General features: G+C 61.0%; 2 protein-coding genes and 1 long non-coding RNA gene across 19 annotated transcripts in view; 2 read left to right on the forward strand and 1 right to left on the reverse strand.

The window, feature by feature from the left end:
* On the reverse strand, positions 1-17,822 carry TMC6 (transmembrane channel like 6). 6 transcript variants are annotated; one of them, XM_025279594.3, is made up of 22 exons: positions 17,682-17,822; positions 17,391-17,447; positions 14,907-15,048; positions 14,610-14,749; positions 14,351-14,446; positions 13,863-14,021; positions 12,006-12,111; positions 11,789-11,882; positions 11,301-11,558; positions 10,825-11,015; positions 9,572-9,716; positions 8,749-8,904; positions 8,165-8,316; positions 7,986-8,067; positions 7,731-7,828; positions 6,079-6,174; positions 5,732-5,807; positions 4,589-4,722; positions 4,272-4,448; positions 4,115-4,193; positions 1,169-1,236; positions 1-258 (listed from the first exon to the last, which is right to left on the reverse strand). In XM_025279594.3, the coding sequence occupies exons 3-22, from the start codon at positions 14,963-14,965 to the stop codon at positions 192-194; spliced, it is 2,433 nt and encodes an 810-aa protein (XP_025135379.2). In that variant the 5' UTR covers positions 14,966-15,048; positions 17,391-17,447; positions 17,682-17,822; the 3' UTR covers positions 1-191. The 6 variants fall into 6 exon arrangements, 5 of the variants coding, with proteins under 5 accessions (XP_025135379.2, XP_025135376.2, XP_025135377.2 ...); XM_025279591.3 differs by having other exon boundaries at positions 14,610-14,752; XM_025279595.3 differs by having other exon boundaries at positions 239-357; positions 14,610-14,752.
* On the forward strand, positions 15,250-16,883 carry LOC123332525. 2 transcript variants are annotated; one of them, XR_006549320.2, is made up of 3 exons: positions 15,250-15,309; positions 15,844-15,990; positions 16,470-16,883. It is a non-coding gene; the product is annotated as an uncharacterized LOC123332525 (long non-coding RNA). The 2 variants fall into 2 exon arrangements; XR_006549319.2 differs by lacking the exon at positions 15,250-15,309 and adding an exon at positions 15,674-15,745.
* Positions 17,763-24,100, forward strand: part of TMC8 (transmembrane channel like 8) — a 26,106-nt gene continuing 19,768 nt past the window's right edge. For 10 of the 11 annotated variants that reach the window (XM_044938615.2, XM_044938619.2, XM_044938616.2 and 7 more), the window contains exons 1-9: positions 17,996-19,464; positions 20,113-20,353; positions 20,556-20,704; positions 21,084-21,233; positions 21,532-21,617; positions 22,148-22,284; positions 22,545-22,692; positions 23,061-23,231; positions 23,540-23,679. In XM_044938615.2, coding sequence (XP_044794550.2) covers positions 20,202-20,353; positions 20,556-20,704; positions 21,084-21,233; positions 21,532-21,617; positions 22,148-22,284; positions 22,545-22,692; positions 23,061-23,231; positions 23,540-23,679 — 1,133 coding nt within the window. In that variant the 5' untranslated portion in view covers positions 17,996-19,464; positions 20,113-20,201. Of the gene's footprint in view, positions 17,886-17,995; positions 19,465-20,112; positions 20,354-20,555; positions 20,705-21,083; positions 21,234-21,531; positions 21,618-22,147; positions 22,285-22,544; positions 22,693-23,060; positions 23,232-23,539; positions 23,680-24,100 lie in introns of those variants that run through there. The other variant, XM_006064090.4, reaches the window with a different exon arrangement.

Here is a 24,100-nt window from a genome sequence, read left to right on the forward strand (position 1 = left end):
CCCATTTTGCAAAACATGTTTAATTAGAATAAATAAGAGTTCCGGGCAGGGTTCACAAGGGGTGCTCCAGCCTCAGGTGGGCTGCAGAGTCCTGCCCCCTGACCCCCATCCCCAGTTGTTTCCCAGCGGGGTCATTTCCAGGCGGCATCTGCCTGCAGGGCCGCAGGAACCAGGCTGCCAGCCTGGCGCTCTTACTGGGCATCCCAGCCGTCTGCGAACAGGGCTGGGGGTGTCACGGCCTCCTCGGTTCTACCAGCCCTGCCAGAAAGGGAAGTCAGCGAGGGGCCCCCGGCCTCAGGCAGTGCGCGCCAGTCACCCCCTTAGGCCACAGGACGCCTAGCAGCTTCCTCATGAGCTCTGAGAAGGGGAAGGAGCGGGAAGAGGCCAGGATTCACCACTGACACCTGGCCGGGGGTGACCCCAGGGACTGCAGCCCGCCAAGCTCCTCCGTCTCCAGCCAAAGACACTGGAGTGGGCTGCCATGCCCTCCTTCTGACTGGGGTGTGGGGAGGATGTCTTATTAGATGGCTCATTCTGGGGTGGGGGGGACTCCTGCTGCCCAGGGTGGGGATGGGGAGCCCCAAGGGCTTCCACCTGCAGACCTCAGCCAGCCCCCCTGGCTGGGCAGGGGCTGAGGAAGGGGGTGTGTGCATCCCTGAGTGTGTCTGTCCAGGCGGCAGGAAGATGTCTGAGTGTGCCTCCCCATCCCCGGACTTGAGCACAGGCAACAGGTGCGGGGTGAGATGTGCGGCCGTGGGAGCAGGCCCTGCACTCCTGATGCAGCAGCATCTGGAGGCAGGATGTTCACCCCATGGGGAGAAAGGGGCGGGGCCTGAGGAGAAGGCCAGCTAGACCGACCCCCTGACTCATCAAGACAGGGGATGCAGAGAGGAGGAGGAAAAGGGCGTGAGAGACCCCAGCTCAACCCTGTCCCCTGCACACAGTTTTCCTTTTTTCCTTTCTCACCAAACTTAAGTTCTCCTCCTGCCCCAAATGCCCCACACACCTGAGGAGAAAAGGTGGGGGAAGGGGGCAGGGGAGTCCCAAGAAGTTAAGGGCCACCCGGGGAGGCCAGCAGCCACTCCCCACCCCTGACTCCTGGAAGGAAGGGCCTCTCTGTCCATTCCCTGCTCCCCCACCCTGCAGACTCCCCTCCCAGGCCCCTCACCTGCTCCTCTCCTTCCTCTCGTAGACACGCTGAAGCTTGTTGATCAAGAAGATTTTGTCCTCCCCCTCCTAGAAACACCGGAACACAGAGAGCAGCTGTCCACTGCATGTCCATCCAGAAGTGGCCTGCTCCAGTATGGCACTCGGTGGGGCTCTCAAAGATTTGACCCCGTGAGCACGAAAAATTTAAAGAAAAGAGACAGAGGTACCAAGCAAGAACAAGGGAAAACCGAGAACCCTACAGTGGGCACATATATACAGCTTAGCCTCCTAGCAGCCAAGGTGAAAAGGGAAATGTGCGGATTCACTCAGCGAGGGCTGCCACCAGAAACAAGCCTGACTCAATATATAACTGGTCCTGCTACTTAGTAAGTCTGCCCTGGGGAAACTACCTCCTCTCTGACCTCGGTCACTGTGTGCTTGGGTCATGGGGTTTGTATGGGTTTTCTATCGTTGCGCTAATCAATTACAGAAAGTTAGTGGCTTAAAGCAACACAAATTCAACACCTTTCGGTTCTAGAGATCAGAAGTCTACAATAGGGCTTCTCTGGTGGCTCAGTGGTAAAGAATCCGCCTGTCAATGCAGGAAACACAAGTTCAAGCCCTGGTCAGGGAAGACCTCACATGTCATAGAGCAACTAAGCCTGTGCACCACAGCTATTGAGCCTGCACGCTAGAGCCCAAGAACCGCAACTACTGAAGCCTGAGCACCCTGGAGCCCGTGCTCCACAGCAAGAGGAGCCACCACAAAGAAGCCCACGCTGCAACTAGAGAAAAGCCCAGCAGCAACGAGGACCCAGCACAGCCAGAAATAAGGAAACAAAATTTTCTAAAGTCCACAGTGGTCTCACTGGGCTAAAATCAAGGAGTGAGGAGGGCTGGTTCCTTCTGGAACCTCCAGGGAGAATCTGTCCTCGCCTTCTTCAGCTTCTGAGTCTGCCCACATCCCTGGGCTCACAGCCTCCTCCCATCTGCAGAGTCAGCAGCGTCCAGTCAAGTCCTTCTCACACCCTTTTCTCTGATACTGACTCTCCAGCTTCCTTTTCTAAGGGCTTTATCATGCCCACCCAAATGATCCAGGACAATCTTCCCCACCTCCAGATCAGCAGATGGAATTACAGCAACTGTAATTCCATCTGCAATCCTGAACCCCCAACTCCAATGCCAGGTGACATGGCTCATTCACAGCTCCTGGGCTTAGGACAAGGACATCTTTGGGGCAGGGATCAACCAATACTTTGGCCACCAGATACGAAGAGCCAACTCATTGGAAAAGACCCTGATGATGGGAAAGATTGAGGGCAGGAGGAGAACGGGGCGACAGAGGATGAGATGGTTGGATGGCATCACCGACTCAACAGATATGAGTTTAAGCAAACACTGGGAGATGGTGAAGGACAGGGAAGCTTGGCGTGCTGCAGTCCATGGGGTCGCAAAGAGTTGGACGTGACTTAGCGACTGAACAACAACAACAAATCAGCCAACCCAGGGCTCTTTTGACAAATGACTGTGAAAAGTGCATAAAGGTTTAAAGTAGAGAACCCGGTTAAACACCCGGCAGACTTCAGGGCCCATGCAGCTCTGGGGTCAGACTGGGTTTCTGGTAGGGAGCCTTCACAAAGAGAAAACAGCAATTCTGCTCGAATGTGTCCTGGGTGCTGGGGACCCTGGCTCACCCAGGAAGATGCTGAGACAGACACACCTCCAAGATGGGCCCTCCCCATTTTCTCTCCACCGAGTTGGTGAGTACAGAGGGCCGTGCGCCTGAGTAAGCCGCCCTGCTCAGTCCCAGGAGAAGATGCTCCGAGTGCTGGCGGAGCTCAGACCAGCAGCCCCAGACTCAGAACCGGGCCCATGCTCGGCCTTGGTGGGAGACGCTGCCCACCACGAGGGCCGCCTGGGGAACTGTCCTTCAGCTCCTAGAGGAACGGCAGGCGGAACGAGGTGAACCAGGGGTTCCCCTCTCAATGCCCCTGTGCATCCCGCCAGGCACCTCAGGTCCCGAAGATCTACACAGCAGAGCACGAGCCAGTTGGGAAAAACAATCCATTTCCAACAGCTGGGGCCAGGCAACCCCCTCAGCCAAAACGCCCAGCCTGAGCCCTGCCTGCTGTTTGTAGAAGCATTGCATTGCTTACAACCCAATAAAAAGTGGAAGCAGTCCCCAGGGGATCCTCCCGCTTGGAAAGACCTGACTCTGAGCCCCTGCACCAACCAGCCAGCAGCAGGCTCACACGAGCTGCAGCCCAGCCCGGTCCCGCCTTGGCTGACCCCCGGCAGTGGGCCTTCAGGTCACTTCTACCGCAGGGTGGCGGGGAGCCACCAGCCCTGATGTGACTGCCTGGGGGACACAGGCAGCAGCTGGCCCCAAGGTGGGCTCAAGCATTGAGTACACAAGGGAGAAACCGGAAAGGAAAGGGAGAAAAGGAAAAAAAATAGCAGTGGGGAGAGTGATGTCGGGGCCCTGGGGATGAGGTCAGAGGCCACTGAGTATTCAGGGAGAACTGCTGTGACTGACACGTGCTCCTGAGCAGCCAGCCCAGACCTGGGCGGGGTAAGGATCAGGCGAAAGGCCCCTGCCGTCCAGGCAAACGCCAGCCCGAGTGACCCTGACTGTCAGGGCAGTGACTTGCCCCAAAGGTGATGGGAGGTCCAGTAACTGAGCAGGGAGGAGGGAGGGACAGCCCATGAGGCAGGGCTGGGCGACCTCTGGGGGACTGGGGGTGGGGGTGGGGGTCATCAGAGAAGCACCTCTGGAGCCCTCCTCCCAGTGGGCTCTTTGCAGATGGGCAGCCTGGCTGCCTCCCATCTACAACTCTGATGAATACGAACTATGTATCTCAATTGATATAATTCGCTTAGCAAACAACCCCTTTCCACAGCCCAGATCCCGGGGAGGTGAAAAGCCTGGAGGGACCCTGGGTGGGGGGCTCAGAGGGGCACTCACGTTGCTGATTTGCTCCTTGAGGAGGCAGATGACCTTCCGCTGGCCCTTCACCACCTGGATGTTGAGGTAGATCACAGCCCTGTGGGAGACAAGCGGTCAGGCTGGGCCCCTCGCAGGAGCCGGGGGGGAGGCAGAAGCCAGAGACCCCATCACTCACAGCAACAGGGCTGACACCAGGTAGATGGGGAAGGTATCTTCCACCAGGTAGCGGTGGATCCAGGGCAGCCAGGAGACGCGGGGGCCCGCCTTCTCCAGGCGGCGCACCCACACCTTCCCCGCCTCATACATGGTGTCCAGGGTCCGGAAGGGGCCACAGGTGCTTGAGGGCTTCACCCTGGGGGCAGAGGGCAGGCAGCGTGACCCCTGAGCCCGGGCAAAGGGCCGCTCCACACCACCCAAACCTCAGCCAGCAGTCAGAGCCTCGCCAGGCGGCCCTCCCCACACCCCCACCCCGGAGGCCAGGCGCCCACTCACTGCCAGACAGCGTAGCAGAGGAAAACGGCTGCGCCCAGGAAGGAGGGGAAGCAGAGCAGGGAGATGAAGACGGTGCTCATGTGGGACGCCTTCCAGGGCCTGCGGGGCGCCTGGCAGTTGGCCATCAGGCTGGCCTGGGGACAAAGGCTGCGTTCGGCCACCACCACCCTGCTGTCCACCACCCCCACTCCCAGGCCTGGTGGGGCCTCCCAGAGCGAACAGGACCAAGGCCCGCCGTGGGCTGAGAGGGTGCTGCGCTTCCAGCACCCTGAGCCCGGCTTCCAGCCTGAGCCAAGACCTCAGAACAGCCCGACAGAGAGGCAAACGCTTGAAATCCTAAGCCCGCAGGCTGGGGAGGGCCAGTGGGGCCACCTCCCCGTCTGCAGAGGGGAGACCAAGGGACACGGGGGGATGCTTGGCCAGCTCACTTGTAAGCAGGAGGGATGATACTAAAAGCCACCTCCATTGACTAAAGGTCTCCAGTGGGCCAGACCCATGCCCTGGGCTTTATAAACGTCATCTCCAGCAGTGCCCCCTAGGGCACCATCCATGGGGTTTTTTTTTTTGTTTTATTGTTTAGTCACTAAAGCATGTCAGACTCTTTGTGACCCCACGGACTGTAGCCCGCCAGGCTTCTCTGTCCATGGGATCTCTCAGGTAAGGATACTGGAGTGGGTTCCCATTTCCTTGTCCAGGGAATCTTCCCAACCCAGGAATCGAACCCACATCTCCCGCTCAGCAGGTGGATTCTTTACCACTGAGTCCCCTGGAAAGCCCATATCCACTGTGTACAGATGAGGAAACACGGGGAGCAGAGGAAAGGAGGTGCTGGTTCTGAGCGCCTCTGAGCCCCCGGCTGGAAGCCCTGACCTGTACACATGGGCACGTGGCGACAACCACAGACCCTAACGGGATGCTGCCAGCCTGCCAAAGGCAGAGATTCAGGCCAGAAATCAGCTGGGGCCTGTGCGACTGACCCCAGAGGGTGGCCCTGGGCTGCCAGCCGCATACCACCCAGGCCAGGGAAGGGCTCTAATGTCCTAGGGCTCCGTGTTGCCGGCCCAGCAGCCACCCTGGCTGCACACACTCCCCAGGCCTGCTGCCCCCCGCGCCTCCACCCCCAGGACCCAGCGACACCTTTACCTTCTTAATGTAGAAGAGGAGCAGCAGTTTAATGATCTGCATGGCGGGCAGGAGCGGGGAGAAGAGGACCCCCAGCCTGAGGAGGGCGTGGAGAGGAGAGGGCTGCAGTCCAGGGGCTGGGGTCCTGACCCCCGGGCTGCTCCCCAGGCCCAGAACTGTCCCCCCAGGCCTGGCTCAGGGTCAGACCTCGAGGAAAGCCCAGCAAGGGGACTGGAGCCTGGGTCCACTGGGGGCTGAGGGGTAAGGTCACTCCAGAATCCCAGGACTGGGCCTTGCTGGGGCCTTGAGGGGGAAGGGGTCAGCCTCCCCGGGGGCTGGGCAATGGGACACACAAGGGAGATGCTCACCAAGTCAGGGTCTGCCCGTAAATCAGCTCCAGAACATTTCCTGCAATGTCGAACTCAGGCTTCCCCTTCCTCTTAAGCTGCTTCTCAGAGAAAAGCCTGGGGCAGAAGAGCCCGGGGGTCACTGAGGAGGACCGATCCCCGAGACCTGCCCGAGGGATGCTGGGACCCCACCCTGACCCGCACAGCAAGCTGACGAGCCAGCCCACCCCTCCCAGGGCCCAGCAATGTTGAGGGGAGACGGCGGACTGGGGTCCAACACGGAGGGGTCTGCACTGCAGCTGACTTAGTCTCTGTCCATTTTCTAAGCACATGTGATACACCCCAGTGCAAATATGCACATTGGCATCAAAGGTGTTACTGCTTTTTAAAAATCTTATTCCCTGGTGGCTCAGACAGTGAAGAATCTGCCTGCGATGAGGGAGACCCGGGTTCGATCCCTGGGTCAAAAAGTTCCTCTGGAGAAGGGCAAGTATTCTTGTCTGGAAAATTCCATGGACAGAGAAACCTGGCAGGCTGCAGTCCATGGGGTTGCAAAGAGTTAGACACGACTGAGCAACTTTCACTCCCTCCCTGGTGAAAGTGAAGTGAAAGTTGCTCAGTCGTGTCTGACTCTTTGCGACCCCATGGACTATACAGTCCATGGAATTCTCCAGGCCAGAATACTGGAGTGGGTAGCCTATCCCTTCTCCAGCGGATCTTCCCGACTCAGGAATTAAACCAAGGTCTCCTGAATTGCAGGAGGATTCTTTCCCACCTGAGCTATCAGATATGGCATCCCTCTTGGTGGCTCAGTGGTAAAGAATCCACCTGCCAGTGCAGGAGACACGAGTTTGATTCCTGGCCCCGGAAGATCCCACATGCCATAAGGCAGTTAAACCCGTGCGCCCCAACTACTGAGCCTGTGCTCTAGAGCCCGGAAGCCACGACTACTGAACCCACGTGCCACAATCACTGAAGCCCCAAGCCCTAGAGCCCATGTTCCACAGCAGAAGAAGCCGCTACAGCGGGAAGCCTGCACACAGCAAGGAAGACCCAGCACGGCCAAGGAAAAAAAAGATTTTCTAAAAAAAATATTTTTATTATTATTGAGGCCTCCCTGGTGGTCCAGTAGTTAAGACTCCACGCTTCCACTGCAGGGGGGCAGGGGTTCGATCCCTGTTCGGGGAAGTTCTGCATGCCACGAGGTGCGGCCAAAAATAAAAATCAATCTTGAAAACATTTTAAGTAAAAATCTTATTATTTTTAAATTCCAATGTTCTCAAAGAAAACACAAAAAGGAAGGAAATGACACCTTCTGTGCTAGCACCCAGAGCCAGGACAGCTGAACACATTCTTCCACTTTCTGTGCTTCCTCCCGACCCTTTTTTCCCTTGGCGGATTAGACTACATGCATCATTTTGAAACCTGTTTTCCTTTCCGATCTAAAAATACGCTACATCCTGTTTTCTCAGGGTTTTTCTCAGTTTAAAGATATTTTACAGAAGAGCTGTCATGGGTGGAAATTTGTGGTCCCAGTGTGGGGTCAGGTCCTGATTTTCAGAGGCCTGAGGACCGCCCAGGTGACCCCACCACCACCACACACGCAGGGGAGGACGCTAGGAGCCCTTCTGCAGGGGACGCCCAGGTGCGGGGACCCAGCCCGCGGGCCTCACCTCCACACCAGCTCCCCCAGAAGCGTGTCCAGCAGCGTGAAGATGAAGTCCATCACCATGAGCCGGTACAGCTCCTGGCCCACGAAGTTCTCCCAGCACTGAAACAGAGGCGGCCTCAGCCCCCACCCTCCCCTGCCACCCGGGGGCCCCCAGGATGCTTGCAGACAGAGCCAGGGAAGCTCAGGCGAGGGCTGGCTGCTGGGAGGGGCCCGGGGAGCCCCAGGCCCCCACCAGCACCGCCCGGCCCACCCTCACCTGGTCCTTCAGGGTGCCCACCCTGCGGCCCAGCCAGTGGTAGCAAAGAATCCCCAAGGTGACCATCTTGAGGATGAGGTTCCTGTGGAAAAGGGTGGGTGCATGGGCTGAGGGCAGGGTGCCTGGGAGACAGAAGTCCCGCCCCAGAAAGCCTGCACCTGGCCCAGCTGGCCTCGCACCTGCAGATGGCCACGTACACCTCCAGCACCGGGGAGTCGTGCCGCTCCAGGGCAGCCAGGATGCGGAACAGGTAGGGGCCCCCCAGGTTGAGGAGGCAAACCACCAGGGGCAGGAGCAGCAGGACAGCCTCCCGCTTGGCGGACACTGGGCTCTGCTGGGGCGGAGCGGGGTGGGGCAGTGGTCCCCGGAGGGGCCCCAAGGACAGGGTCAGGTCCACTGCCGGGCCCGACCGCGGCGGGGAAGGGGCTGCAGGGAGGGGTCTGGGGGGGACAGAGCAGGTGCAGATGGCAGGCACACCTCCCCCACCCCAGGCCCTGTGTTCAAACCGCACAGGAAGGGGGGCGGGAGGCGGAGAAGGGAGGATGGAACACAGGTGTCGGAAAAAAAGTGAAAAGAGAAACCAAAAGACAAGAAAACAAAAGGACGTCATAATGGCGTTAGACAGAACAAGAATGAGAACAAGGACCGGGAGGAAAGTGTCCTCTGGGGGGGGCCGGGGCGGAGGGTGTGGGAGGCCAAGGGTCCCAGCTAATAAAGCGGGAGGCCCGGGCCTCCTCGGGGGCCGCCCGCGCCCTCTCTGCACCTTGATCATGAGCTCCGAGAACGTGTAGACAGCCAGGGTGCAGCCCAGAGTGGTGCCCAGACACAGCAGCCACACGAGCCCCAGCACAGCCACCCGTCGCAGCTGCCCGCACGCACTCCGGCGGTGCTGGCGCGACTGCCATTCAGCCAGCAGCTCCTGCAGGTCACAGCGAGCCTGTCACCCAGGGCACAGACACGCGGGGACCTGCCCACGCGCGCACCACACCCCGGGGGGGCGCATGGAGCCGACACACAGGGAGGCTTGGGGTCGGGGGGGGGCCAGGGCTCACCTCCCGCCTGCCCCCGGTACCACGGCCTGTGGTTCCGTCAGAGGCCCGGTCTTCAGGGACGTGGCCTGCCCCGCACCTGCCTACTGAGCCATGCTGCCTGCAGACAGCTGTTCCCTCACTGACTAGGAGCCATGGGGCGCTCCCTGAGGGCCCGACAGCTGGGTCAAAACTGAGCGCCCGTGACTCGAATCCCACAGCAGGGACCCCCAACAGCAGAGAATCTTCCAGGAGGCCCAGCTCAGCCACCCTCTGGCCCAAAGAGCCATGGGCAAGGGACTGAGACCTCACTGTTCTCACTTGTACCCCAGGGCTACCGGGGGGGCTGGGAGTGCGGGCCAGCTGGCACAGTGGAGGCATCTTCCTGCCAGGGCCGGAGGACACGGGGCCTTCAAGAAGAGGAAGTCCTTCTCAAAGGCCCACCGCAGGGCCCCAACTGGTGTTCCCCTGGACACGGGGGTGGCAGACCGTGGCCCCAGGGGGCTGACACAGGGGTGGCAGACCGTGGCCCCAGGGGGCTGTGAGCCCCCAGCTCACCTTCAGCTGGGTTCGGATGTTGTCGTGCTGAAGCCGAGTGGCCCATCTCTGGGTCACTTTGTAGTCCCAGGAACAGAAAACGGTGATGGCGTGGACCCCCGAGGTGCTGCCCACTCGGTAGCTCTCCCCGAAGGAGTGGGACATGCTAGGAGAAGCAGAGACAGGCAAGGGGTGAGATGGGGCAAAAGGCGAAGAGGCCGGGAGAAACAGATCTGACAAAGTGCACCGGCCACTCAGTGGAGGCCCCCCACCCCCAGCCAGTGCTGATGGGCCTCCGGCCACTCTCCCTGCCCCACCTCTAGCCCACAGCTCTCAGCCTCCTGGGGTGGACCACCGCCCACCCTAGGTCAGACCTGTCCAGCAGGATGCCCAGCAGCCACAAAGGGCTAGAAATGGGGTCAGCTCCACTCCCCACCACCACGCCGGCTGCCTCCCACCCAGACATGGGTAGAGAAGCTTCTGGCTTACCTCAGGACCTGTGCACTGCCTCTTCTGAGAACCAGAATACCTTCTTCTGTCTTTCCCTGGCTGCCCTTATTTAACCTCCCTCTGTGGTACGAGGGCCACCCCCTAGGAAGCTGGTCTGACTCCCATGCTCCATAACACCTGAGCAATGCAACAGTTTCCCAGCCTCTTCACTGGCCTGTCTTCTCCTGTATACAGCAAGCGTCTCAAGGATATGCACCGAGCTCATTTATCTTCCTGCCCTGAGCAGAGTGCAGCAAATGTGTGTGGAGTGGATGGGTGTGTGGATGAAAGTATGGATGGAAGGAAGGATCTACGGACGCATGGTTGATAGATAGATGGATGGATGGAGTGATGATGGATGGATTGTTGTTGTTCAGACTCAGCTGTGTCCAACTTTGTGACCCCAAGGTGGACTGCAACAAGCCAAGCTTCCCAGTCCTTCACTATCTCCCGGAGTTTGCTCAAACCCATGTCCCTACTATCCAACCATCTCATCCTGTGTTGCCCCCTTCTCCTCTTGCCTTCAATCTTTGGACGGATGAGTGGATGGGAAAATGGATGGGTGGGTAGCTAGATGGATGACTGGATGGGTGGCTGGATGGATGAAGAGATGATGAATGGATGGGTAGCCAGATGGATTAATGGATGGACAGACGAATGGATGAATGAATGGAGGGAGTGATGACGGATGGATAGGTAGACAGATGGATGAATGAATGAACAGATGGATGCATGGGTGGGTCAGTGATGCTCAGAGCCGGGCTCACACGGCAGAGAGCCGTTACCTGTAGACCAGAGTGATGCAGGTGATAAAGAAAGCTGCCCCCAGGGTGAAGAGGTAGGCCAGCGGCATGCTGTAGGGCAGGCTGCCCGCCTCGGGAGTGCACTGGCTGCCATCCAGTGGGGAGGCACAAGGCTGGTTCAACGTGGCGTTACTGTAGTAGCCGTAGTACATGACACTGTGGGTGAAGTGGCCCTGCGGAGAAAACGCCTGGCAGGGTCAGGGAGCCTGCCCTCCTGGCAGCTGACCCACCCTCAGGCTTGCAGGGCACCCAGAAGGCGGAGCGGGGAGAAAGGCAGAAGGGGAAGGGCCAGAGAGCAGGGGGGGTGAGGGGAACACGGAGGTGAACGGAGGAGTGCGGCCGCCCTGGGGCTTCCAGGGTCCCAGAGAAAGCGAGGGGAGCCAGAGCCACAGCAGGAGTTGGGGTGGGGTGTAACGAGAGGGTGCCCCTGCTCACCGACCCCCCCTGCCAAGCCTCACCCCGCCGGTGAGGAGCTCCAGGCCCGTGAAGGCGGGCACCGGGCCCGCGGGTGCGGGCGGGAAGGCGGCCTGCACGCCCACGATGAAGGCCAGCAGCGGCAGCAGCAGCAGGGCGTTAAAGGCCAGCAGGGTCTTGAGGAAGAGGAAGTAGGACAGGACGCTGGAGCCAAACTGGCCCCCGATCCGCTTCAGGGCGTAGCGCCAGGGCATCAGGGCCTGCAGCCCCGAGAGCAGCGCCAGCCCCAGGTTGTGTGAGGCCTGCGGGGACAGCGGCAGCACAGATCTCAGGCAGGGCCGGGGCGGGGAGCCGGCTCCAACAGGACCGCAGTCCAGTCCGGGGCCCGGAGCGCAGGGGCGCCGTGAGGGGAGGAGGGAGGTCAGTCCCGGGCCGGAGCCAGGCTGGAGGCATCACTCAGAGGGAGAAAGGACCCCCCCATCGCCCCCACTCCACTCCACCCCTTCCCTCCCGGGTACCCAGATGCTCCTACCAGGACACAGCTGTCACGGAGCTGGTCGCAGCAGGAGAGGAGCCCATGGTGCCGCTGGGCCCTGTGCTTGCCCCTCGGGGGCCGGCTCTCCTCCCTGGGGACAGAGGCAGCATCTGGGGTCAGTCCACTCCCTCCCCACCGGGGACCGCCATCACCCCCTGCCCCGCCCACCCGAGGAGGGGCATCTAGGGGCCACCCGAGGTGGAGGGGCACTGACCGCAGGCAGCGTTTCTCAGCCAGGCTCAGGGGCATCCCCCGAAGCATGTGGTCCCTCTGGGCCGCTGTCAGGCCCTGGAGCTCCTTCACCAGGAGGCCCCGCTTCTCTGCAGGGGGAAGGGGGCGAGCTGAGGTTCCCGCGGCACCCTGCCCTCCCTCCTGCCGTGCAGCCGTCCCCTGCCACCCAGGCCTCTGCCTCCGGGCCAGGCCCACATGCCCGCAGGCCGTCACCCTCTCTTACCTCCACCCCCAGGAGCCCAGGACACAATCAAGTTCCCCGCATCTTCCAAGGCCCAGCCCAGTGCCCCTCTCCTTGACCCAAACTCCCCTCCTGGGGCCCCTTGAGCATCTTGCTCTGATCCCCCCATGCACCAGAGCCCTATATGCTCCCCCCACTCAGCAGCAATGGGGTCCCAGCCCCCCATCCCCCCACCACTTCCCACTATGCCAAGCCCCGCTGGGGTCAGTAGAGGAAGGCGGGGTCTGGAGATCTGGCCACCCCTCGGCCTCTCTCCTTTCATCCTCACACCCACCCTGGAAAGGGGATGCTATTTTAACTCCTCTTTCCAGATAAGAAATGACCAGAAAGCAGACATCCAGCCTGGTTCACACAATAAAACTGGAACATTCACCCTGACCCCTGAGCTCACATCACCCTGCACTGCTCCGTCACCTACCAGCTGGGGGCCTTGGGTAAACAGGGAGGGGAAACACAGGAGGGCCCCAGGAAGTGCCCAAGGCCCTGGGCGCTGCTTCCAGAGATCACTTGGTTGAAGACTGACCTGTGCGCTGGGCCCTGCTCCTTCCTACAGCTTTTCTCTCTTGTTCCCCAACTCCCCCACACCAGCCTCCCAGATGCTCAGAGAAGCCAGGAGGCTCCCACCCCGGGGCCTTTGCACATGCCCCCATCAGCTGTAGTGTCACTTCCTCCAGGAAGCCTCCCAGGATTCCTCTAGGCTAGATGGGTCCTGCAACGCTCTCCTGCCAGGCACTTTTCCTCAGCTGCCCTTATCTGAGCTTTGCTGTTGCTGTTCAGTCACCGGGTTGTGTCCAGCTCTTTGTGACCCCATGGACTGCAACACGCCAGGCCTCCCTGTCCTTCACCGTCTCCCAAAGTATGCCCATGTTCATGTCCATTGCATTGGATACACCATCCAGCCATCGCATCTCATCTCAATCTGAGTTTTCAGTTCAGTTCAGTTCAGTTCAGTTGCTCAGTCGTGTCCGACTCTTTGCAACCCCATGAATCGCAGCACGCCAGGCCTCCCTGCCCATCACCAACTCCCGGAGTTCACTCAGACTCACGTCCATCGAGTCAGTGATGCCATCCAGCCATCTCATCCTCTGTCGTCCCCTTCTCCTCTTGCCCCCAATCCCTCCCAGCATCAGAGTCTTTTCCAATGAGTCAACTCTTCGCATGAGGTGGCCAAAGTACTGGAGTTTCAGCTTTAGCATCATTCCTTCCAAAGAAATCCCAGGGCTGATCTCCTTCAAAGTGGACTGGTTGGATCTCCTTAACCATCGCTTATCCGTTTATTTGGTTCCTATTTCACCAGATGATAAACTGCACGAGAACTGAATGGGTGTGCTCACCACCATCACATCCCAAAGCCAATACCAGCGTCTGTGACGCTACCAACTCTCGACAGACATTGTAGAGTGCCTGGCTGCTGAGTCAGACCCTGTGCAGCCGGAGAGGCCCGTGCTTCTCCATCCCAGTAGCTGGGACACCAAGACCCTCCTGCACGCCTGCCAAGGGACCTCACTCCAGGGGACCTTCAGACAGCCCGCTGCACCCCAGCCCCCACCCCGCCAGCAGATGTCCTCCCCAGTGAGGCCCCGCCCCGCCCCCACTCACCCTCCTCCTCCAGGACCGCAGAGTCCAGCTCCAGGTCGTACAGGCGGAGGCTGGGCCGGGCTGAGCGGCCCATGTCCCTGAGCTGCGGCCGGCCGGCCCTGCGACGCAGCTTCACCGTGCGGCTGTAGTACTGGGAGATGATGGCCCCACGGCTCCGGCCTGCGGAGGCCACTGGTCAGTGGAGGGATGCGGCCCCCTCACGTGGAGCAGGGACCACCACCCCCCCACACACACACTACTTCCCAGGACCCAGGAAAGTCCCTTCATAAGAGACCTCAAGCTCCACCGGTTCCCAAGAGCCTATTTTTATCCCCATGATGACTCTGGAGTCATTTTTTTAGAACCCAGCGAGGCTGCCTGGGGCTGGGCTGGGCCTCCAGGCAGCAGATAGGGTGAGGTGGGAGAAGGGGCCCGGCTCTGGGATCTGTAGATCTTTAGCCAGAAACCCCAGCCCAGCCCAGGGTCCGAAGGGAAAGGGTCCCACTCACCAATGGTGCGACTGGGCATGCTGGCCAAGATGCGGAGCGTGGCCATGCTGTAGACGGGGGCACCCTCAGGCCCCAGCATGGTCTCGTGGTCGCTGCCTGTCCAGCAAAGTTAAGACTTGTCCAGAGGTTCTACAGATCCTGCCCGCTGGAGATCTCCCCGCCCAGCCTCCTCCCCAGGCTGCTAGGAGGGGCTTCCTCAGAGGGTGAGAGGCTCAGTGCCCTGCCCACCTCATCCCAGCACTTGGACAGGTGGGCTCACCTGAGGCCCCCAGGGCACCAGTCCCCGGCTGCCTCTGCTGCAGCTCCAGCCCCTCCTCGGCCACCCAGCGGCTCTGCTCCTGGATGAGCTGGTGGAAGGAGTCATGCACTTCGCTCTCATCATAGGGGCTGGGCTCTTGGCTGCTGGATCCAGAACGGGGGATGTGGCAGGGAGGTCAGGCTGCTGCTGACCCAGTCCTCACCCCAGCAGCCTTCCCCCTCCAGAGGGCTGAGGTCCAGCCCACCTCTCCCTGGGCGTGACATATCCCGGCCCCCAGCCCCACCCCAGAGCACCTACCCCTCTGGGTCCTCTGGGGTCTCGAGGACATTGAGGACAAAGGCCGGCGACTGGGACATGTCTGCGGCCCACTGCCAGCAAGTCCACAGCCCTAGCGCAGTTCAGAGCCTGGACACGGCCTCCAGAGCCTCCCGCTGCCCATCTGATGAGACAGGAAGCGTTACAGCAAAGTGAGCCTGGCACCCAGCCCCGCCACCCACTCCCTGGGGACCGTGGGAGGGGCTGCTCCCAGCCTGGGCTGCCTGAGCCCCAACCCTGCCCCCATCCACAGACAAACACCAAACACATGGTCACACGGTCCAGTGTTGTTAGTCACTCAGTCGTTCCCACTCTTTGTGACCTCCATGGACTGTAGCCCACCAGGATCCTCTGTCCATGGAATTCTCCAGGCAAGAATCCTGGGGTAGGTGGCCATTTCCTTCTCCAGGGGACTTTTCCCAACCCAGGGATGAAATCCGGGTCTCCTGCACTGCAGGCAGATTCTTTGCCATCTGAGCCACCAGACAAACCCAAAGAATACTGGAGTGGGTTACCATGCCCTCCTCCAGAGGATCTTCCCAACCCAAGGATTGAACCTGCGTCTCTCAGGTCTCCTGCATTGGCAGGCAGGTTCTTTACCACTAGCGCCACCTGGGAAGCACCAGTGAGTGACCCGAGAAAAACCGCAGGCAGGAATGGACTGACAGGGAGACTCCTCCACCACCAGAGGGGAGGAGGGCGGTTAGGGAGGAAGGAAGGGAGGGGAGTCTGGGCAGTTCCCCACCAGTTTCCTCAGTGGCGCCATTCCTGCAAGAGGATGGGCGGGTGGGGGCCTGTGGATGCGGCTCTCCATTCCTAAGGTTCTGACCCGGGGAGTCCCCCTCTTGGGGAGAAAGGTCAGGAGAGCTGGGGCCTTTCCTGTGCCCACCCGTGACCCCGCAGCACTTCCTCCTGCCAGAAATCTCACAGGAGCCAGCGGCCTGGGCCCGCGGCCCTCACCCCTCACCAGTGCCGGACAGAACAGCAGACAGCATGGCCTCAGCTGCACCCCAGCCTGCGTCCCCCCTCCACGGAGATCACTCTGTGCCAAGCTGGGCACATCAAGGTCGACAGCCCTCCTGAGAGTTCCTTACATTCCATCACCTCGGGGCGGGCCTGGGCAACTGGCTGGGGAGGGGGCTGGGCCTTAAACAGGCAGCCTTTGTCCAGCCTTTGTCCGGGCTCTGCCGTCACCCAGGACAACAGAACCAGGGTGGCCTTGTCCAGGCTCTCCACCCTGTGGGAGTGGGGCGGGGTGGCGGGGAGCGGGCTCCCAGCCACCAGCTGACGCCTGCAGGACTCTGCCCCAGCAAGACTGGACCCAGCCCTCAGTCTGCCCTGTCCCCCACCCCCACCCCTCTCCCCACCCTTAACGCCAGGGAGCTCAACACTTAGGAAAGCTGGCTCAGCTCAAGGGGCTTCCTCAGGCGAGGCCGGAGTGCCCAGCCCACTAGGGCTGTGCCCAGACAGTGCCCCCGCTTGGGGGTGTCCAGTCTCAGAGCCCAGGCCCCACACAGCCCAAGCCCCCTCCCTTTCCTCCCACAGGAGCACAGTGTGGAGAAACCAGCAGAGGTCAGGGGAGGACCCTTGACTCCGCCTGAAAGGAAAAGTGGCTGGAGCCGGGGCTGAGAGTGCCCCCACAGTCTCGAGTGGGAATTCCTTCCAGAAAACACAGACCTTCCCAAGTTCTGAGCCACAGGCCTCTCCCACACACCCCTTCTCCAGGAGGGAGGAGCTGGGCGTGTGGGAGGTGCTCAGAGGCTGCGTGGGGGCTGGGGGCTCACCTGGGCACTGGTACCTGGGCACTGCTTTGGACTTCTGCCCGGGTGGTACCCAGGGCCCTGGTACCCTTGCCCAGGTGGGGACAAGCCGGGCAGGAGTTTCCGGGGCGCACCATTACTGAGCCCTGAGCTGGGTAGGGAGGTGCAGGGCCGGGCCCAGTCTCCAGAAACTCCACCCCAGCCGGAAGCGAGTCCTCTGGGGGCAGTTACCATCAAGGCAGAGTGGCAGCCACGCCTGCGAGCCCAGTGGCGGCGAGAGCTCTGAGAGCCCCTGGACCCTCATCTGCCAGTCTCCCACCCCCTCACTTTCGATCAGTGGTACCTACGGGGGCCTCTACCCCTTCCCTTCCGGAGAAACAAACACCGCTGCCCTCCCCCTGAAGCACCTGCAGGTGCGAGGGGGAGAGGGGGTGGTGCAGTGGGATCAGCCGGTCCCCCAGCGGGACCCTCCGCAAAACTCAGGGAGATACAGAAGAACCGCGGGGGGGAACTCAGTGCCTAGTGGTCTCAGAGTCCCAAAGGAACTTGGAGGGGATCTAGCTGGTGGCCTCAAGGGAACTGGATGGGGCTGGGAGGGGGCGGGGACCACCCCTAAGCCGCAGAGTTACCGCTCCGCCCCACCAGGGTCCCACATCCTGGCCGCTTACCGGGGGGCGCTGGGGAGCGGGGACGGGCGGCGACTCACCTGTTACCCGCCCCTGCCCAGCAAGGGCCGCCGGGAACTGTGTTCGGACTCCACCAACTGCGGGAGGGACCGAGAGGTCAGAGGGAGCGAGTGGACAACCGGAGACCGAGGCAGACCTGGCGGAGCCACAGAACTGCACCGCCCAGCCCGGCCCACGTGGTGACCCGCCTCCGATAAGTCACGTGACCCGACGGCGGGGTTGGGGGGGAGGCGCCCCACTTCTCCTGCCCATCGAGCCCTCGACGAACTGTGCCCTCTCCCCGCCAGCTTCCGACCCTTATCCTCACCCACCCTGAGGTCTGAGCAGGATGAAGGCGGCCGAGTATCTAGAAGCCTTCTAGTCTCTGGTCGAAGCCAATTTCTGTGGGACTCAGTTTCCCCAAGTTTCAAACGGAGACAGTAATCGCAGACATGCCCGCTTCTCAGAGCGATGATCAAAATAACACCAGGCAGCAAAACCACACGAATGGGGCCCGCCCTGCCACACCAGATTGGGTAACCCCTTCCTCCTGCACCGCCTCCGGCAACTCCCGCAAACTGTCTGGTGGAACCTGGGGCTTATCTCCGCCCCAGTCTGGGCGTGGCTTTTGCTGTTTCTCCCGCCGAGTTCCGGCACACTTCCTGTGTGCTAGATGGGGACTGTCCTCATTCCTATTTGCTCAGTTATTCCCCCACAAGGCAGGGTGGGGGGCACCGGTGACCCTAGTTCAGAGATGAGGAAGCAGGCTGAGTGGTCAGTCAGCCTCCAGGGGGGTCATCCACCACGACCTGAATCTTGTCCACCCAGGAGCTCTACCTAGAAAGCTGACCTCGAGAGAGTCCGGGAGAGGGCCAGAGGAGAGTCCCCTGGGTTTGAGAAAAGGGTGGGCTCTGGACAGTGGTGGGAGCCATTCTTGTCTGGGAGAAGCCTGGGAAGGTGGGCAGTGAAAGTGAGCTGGAAGGCAGAAAGGAAGGAGAGGGCCCTCCTGGAGGGGAGGACAGGTAGGCCAAGCCAGGATGTCCACACAGAGTCGTTACCTCCGGCTGGGTCTTGGCGCAAGCACCTCAGCATGGAGAACAAGCCCTGCCTAGTCCCTGCCTCTCCCTGCCAGCACTGTCCCCCGCCCTGCACGCCCATGCTCCAGCTTGTTGTATTTGCACGATCCCAGGCCCAACTTGAAAGTCACCTCTTCCATGGAGCCTTCTGGGATTGACCCCTGTTGGAACATGTGGCACTTTCTATTGACATGTACATTTGCCACATTTCACAGCTCTCGGGCCCCTCTCTGTGCTCACTGTGTGCCCTGAACCAGCACGCGGCCTGGGCTATAGAGGAGGGGTCTGGAAAACCAGGAAGGGGACTGCGCAGAGAGGCAGGAAAACCTCTGAGCTCCTTAGAGATGACGGGGCCCTGAAGGAGGTGGAGAGGGAGAAAAAGCAAAGGCAGGATCGCGGGGCCTCCCACGGGGTCCCAGCAGAGAGAAAGGGGCCAAGAGGGCTCTGAAACAAGTCGCTGGGGCGGGGCGTGAGTGGAGCCGGTTCCTGAGCGCTTCCTACAGGCCAGGCGCCGGGCCGACTCGGCTCAAGTGCCGATGATGGGAGGCGGGATGTTGAGAAATACCGCCGGGTTCGGCAGCTCCAAGAGATGGGACCCACCCACTAAGTTTTTGTACTCTCGCGCCTTGAGAGCCCAGCACAGCCCGCCGGGACTCCCGGCGGATAAGGGGCGGGGCTCGCAGCCCGCCGCCTGCAGCCCTGCGGGGTCAAACCCTGGACCCAGACGCAGTGTCGCCAGCCCGGGTGCCCGGCGGGAAGGGGCAGGGCCGGACCCCAGCGCAGCGCTCAGCCGCCGCGCCTCTCACCTGCCCGCCCGCGCCCCTCGCCCCGGCAGGAAGTGCGGGCCTCGGTGCAGAGCGGGGAAACTGCCGGAGGTCGGGGAGAGAAGAGTACAGAGGGGAAAGGCGGCGACCAGAAGGTGGGGAGCTACGGTTCCTGTCATGTGACCCCCCTCCCCTCGACTCTCGCAACCCTGCCCGGCGTGGTGGGAGCCGGTCGGAGGACGGTCTCCTCCGGGCACTTGGTCTCTGGGCCCCAGGTGAGTGGGTGCAGAGTTGGGGTGGGGGGGGGGAAGGCGGATCGTCAGAGGAGTGGGAGAGAGAATTGAAGCCCAGAAGCTGCTGGTGGCTGGCCGGGGGAGGGGTGAGAACCGCAGCTGAGCGGCAGAGGGGCCCCTTCCTTCCTCCCTTTCCCACCGCTGGTGCTGTAGCCACGCCCCCCCATCTGGGTTCCTTGGGGAACCCTGGTGGACCCAGACCCGGGAGCTGGATCACCAGCTGGACCACCAGATGGAAGACAGAGGAGGTCCCAGCAGGTCCAGATTCGAGGTGCTGCTGCAAATGCTGAATCCTGGGAACTGTTGGGGTTCGGGGCCGGAACTATTTCGGTCCCAGTGGGAGAATCAGCACGTGGAATTGTCTCTTGCCAAAGGGTGCTGGTGAAGGCCTGTGGCCCCTGGGAGCAGGTTGGAGTAGAGCAGAGCTGGCCTTGTAGCCCCACCGTGCTTAATGGTGGCCACACCTGGCCTTAGCTTCCTTTGTGACGTCCCATCTTTCAGAGCCCTTTGGACTCCTTTCTCCCCATTTGATAGATGGGAACACTGAGGCCATATGTTGCTTTGAGATGTGGCTGGACACTGAGCCAGATCTCCTCCAACAGTATTTCTCTTCATTACTGATCATACCAGGGCCAAGACTGTGAGGATCCCTCAACAACCACACACATCTCTCCCAGGAAGGGGCGCGTTGCCTCCCCAACTTCCACCCCACCGTAGAGATGCAGAGGCAGTGGTCGGTGCAGGCCCCGGGGGAGCCAGAAGCCGAGCCAGGGGGCGAGGAGCTATGTGAGCAGGAGATGAAGCGGCTGTGCCTTTCCCAGCAGCCGGTGCGGGTGCTGCCCTACGCCATGGTGGACAAGCGCTTTATCCGGTGTGTGCCGGAGAGCCCTGCCTAACACTGCGGAGGCCAAGCAGTGGGGGTGGGGCGGGGGGGGGGAATGCACCTGTTGGACGGGCGCGGGGTGGCAACATCAGCCCTGGAAAGACTTTGGCCCAGGGTGCTGCTCTGCCTGGCCAGGTGAGCATGCTGGCTGACTAAGGGCACCCCCCTCCCCATCACCACCCCATCCCAGGCAGCTACGGGAGCCCGAGGGGGTGAAGACCTCCTGCTGGCAGCAGTGGCGTCGCAGGCGGCAGACTGCGGGCCGGCGACTGGGGGAGGCAGCTCGGCGGCTGACCCGGGGCTGTGGGCTCTGGGAGGGGGCTCTCTACGAGATCGGCGGTACGACCTGAACCCCAACCCCCACCTTCCTCCTCCCCTCTCTGGAGTCTCAGCGTCTAGTTTAGAAACCAGAAGAGGGCATCACCCCCCTTTGCCGTTGCACCGTTTCCACCCCCCCCCCACCAATCACCCCCCAATCACGTGGCTTTGAGGTCACACACCCGCCTCTGCCCCCAGAGCCAGTCCCCCAAAACGTTGATGGACGATGGCGCGCCCTCGTGGCTGTTAGAGGTACTGCTAGGCAAGCCTCCGGAACTGGCCATTAAACTGAGGTCCTGGGGAGGCTAGTCACCCACACCCTCGCTGGGTTGGTCAGCCCTAGGATGACCAGTCGGGCCCACAGCTGGGCGCCTCCTGACTCCCCTGCTGTCCCCCGCAGGCCTCTTTGGCACTGGAATCCAGTCCTATTTCACCTTCCTTCGCTTCCTGCTGCTACTTAACCTGCTGACCCTGCTTCTGACCAGCAGCTTTGTCCTGCTGCCCCTGGTCTGGCTCCAGCCCCCTGACTCAGGACCGGCTCTGAACTTCAGTGAGTGCCCGGCCCATGGAGAGAACAGTTCCCCTGAGCCCACCTGAACCCTGGGGGTTGGTCCAGCATTCCCATGCTGGGACAGCCCCAACCCTCTGTGTCCCAACCCTGGGCATCAACCTGCTTGGGTCCAGCCCTGAGACTCTGCCTGACCTTACTATTTGCATGCCAGCCTCCTGACATGCCCTCAGGACCCTGCTCAGGCCTCCCGAGATTGGGGGCTATGGAGTGGGAGGGGCAGAGCCTCCCCTATGCCTTGGGGACCCTCCCCTGTGGGACCCCTCTCCCTTCTTAACAGCTCTCCAGTGTCCTGGTAGTGGCCACCTACCCCAGACCGGTGTTTCCAAGTTCAACAATCTACTCTGGAATGTATTTACCGGCAGGGTGAGTGAGTCTGTCCTGGCCAAGGAGCAGGGAGGCTGGGGGACCTGAGGATATGGTCTCAGGAGACCCCAGTCCAAGATGACCCCCCACCCCTCCAAGGGCACGTTGGCTTCTAGGGGGACAATCCTTCCTAGACAGGAAGTCTGGGTCAGCAGCAGAGTCACGAGAGAGGCTGAGGCCACTGTGCACCATCCAGCCCCATGCATGTGCCCATAGCCCTCAGAGCCTAGGTGGGGTGGGGGTACGAAGGACAAGAAGGGAAAAGTGTCCAGGCTTCTGGGATAAGCACCACCTTACCCTCATTCCTGGAAGCCACTGCGTGGTTCCTGTGTGGGTTGCCGCGTTCCAGTTCTGGCTTTTTCTTCCAAGCTGTGTGTCCTTGGGCAAGTTGCCTAACCCCTCTGGGCCTCTGTGAAATGAGGATACTCTTATTCTCTACCTGATGGGGTTATTGTCAGGGTTACTGTGTTAATAGCAAGAAAACGCTCAGCACACAGCCTGGGTCTGTTATCGTTGTCTGACATCCACAGGCCTTCAACAACACCTATCTCTTTTACGGAGCGTACCGGGCGGGGCCCGAGAGCAGCTCGACATACAGTATCCGCCTGGCCTACCTCCTGAGCCCACTGGCCTGCCTGCTCCTCTGCTTCTGTGGGATTCTGCGGAGGTGAGAGCAGAGCCCCGGGTCTCCCCTGATCATTCCTCCTCAGTGTGGTACCCTCAAGCTGGTGGGGAGTCCCTGCCGACAGACTCCAGGCCCGGAACTCTGCGTTCCCAGCTGCAGAACTCAGGGGCAGAGCCACCGCTCCTGTCTCCCCACCCCCAGTCAGGCCAAGGTCCAAGCCTGCCCCTGGGGCTGCCCGGGGCTTCCCACCCCAGATCAGGGCTGAGCCAAGGCTGAGCCCTGCCCCCCACTGCCCCCTCCAGGATGGTGAAGGGGCTGCCACAGAAGATGTTCCTGGGCCAGGACTACCGGTCGCCTCTCAGTGCAAAGGTCTTCTCGTCCTGGGACTTCTGCATCCGGGGGCAGGAGGCCGCCACCATCAAGAAGCATGAGATCAGCAATGAATTCAAGGTGTGCATGAGGACGTGCATGAATGTGAGATGTGAGTGTAGGTGTGGATGAGTGTGAGAGCACATGGGACTTTGTATATGAGTGTGTGGCTTGAGTGTGGGAGTGTGAGAGTCTGTGCACACAGGATTTTCCAGCTTGAGGGAAGTGGGGTGCTGGGCCATGTTGGGGTGTGAGCACGCACCTGCATAGTGCTGGGGTGGGGGGCTCTGGATAAAACCAACCCGTCTGTCCCCAGCCTACTATCATCCCGCTTTGCCTAGGGCTTGCAGCCTGTCTCCCCACCCACACCAACCTGGGGCTGTTTGCTGGCCCCGCTGCCCTTCCACCTGGGTCAGCCCTAACCCGCGCCTGCCCTGCCCCCATCACAGATGGAGCTGGAGGAGGGGCGTCACTTGCTGCTGCTGCAGCAGCAGACCCGGGCTCAGAGGGCCTGCCACCTGCTCACCTACCTGCGGGTCAACGTCCTCATCGGGCTGCTGGTGGTTGGAGCCATCAGCGCCATCTTCTGGGCCACCAAGTACTCGCAGGACAACAAGGAGGTGCCAGGCGACTGACATGCATTTATGTCATCCCAGCCAGATCTGGGGTAGGGGATGGGATGGCCCCACTTTGCAGGAGAAGAAACTGAGACTGCGAGAGGTTAAAGCAATTTGCCCAAGGTCACGACCAAGTCAGACTGGCTCTGCCTGTGGCTCTCCCCCCACCACCACGCTGTCACTGGGAATATTCCGGGGGCTCCCAGATGCCCGCCCTGCCTCAGAGCAACACTTGAAGGAGTCATAGGGGATGGGCGAGCTGCTGGGGGCCCTCCAGCCCACGGCACCCCCTTACCTGCTTCTCCCCACAGGAGTCCTTGTTTCTGCTGCTCCAGTACCTGCCCCCTGGGGTCATCGCCCTGGTCAACTTTTTGGGTCCCCTGCTGTTCGTTTTCCTGGTCCAGCTGGAGAACTACCCTCCCAACACTGAGGTCAACCTCAGCCTTATCTGGTGAGTGCCACCTCGGGGGTGACAGGTGTGACAGTGTGTGGCGGGCAGGGGAACACTGTGTCCTGCCACCTGTCTTGATTATCGCCTGGTACTGGGGGCCCCGAGCAAGGGAAGGCAGGCAGCCGCCCTCACACACTGTCTCGGGGGGCCCGTCTAAGGTTCTTCAGTCCCCACCATCCAAAGCAAGCCAGTGACTGTTTTTTCGGGGACAGAGGGTACTACAGTCACCCTCCTAGGAACACAGCTCCCTCCCATGTGCCCTGAGGGTTTACAACCCTCACCTTGATAACCCTCACATGACCTGTAAAGTTAAGACCATCCTCGTCACCACTGGATAGATGACGACACTGAGGTTTGAAAGGGTCAAGTGCCTCAGTCAAGGGAATCTCCCCACGCCTGCTGAGTGCAGGTTCACACTCAA

The sequence above is a fragment of the Bubalus bubalis genome, chromosome 3 (assembly GCF_019923935.1).
Source record: "Bubalus bubalis isolate 160015118507 breed Murrah chromosome 3, NDDB_SH_1, whole genome shotgun sequence".
NCBI lineage: Eukaryota > Metazoa > Chordata > Mammalia > Artiodactyla > Bovidae > Bubalus > Bubalus bubalis.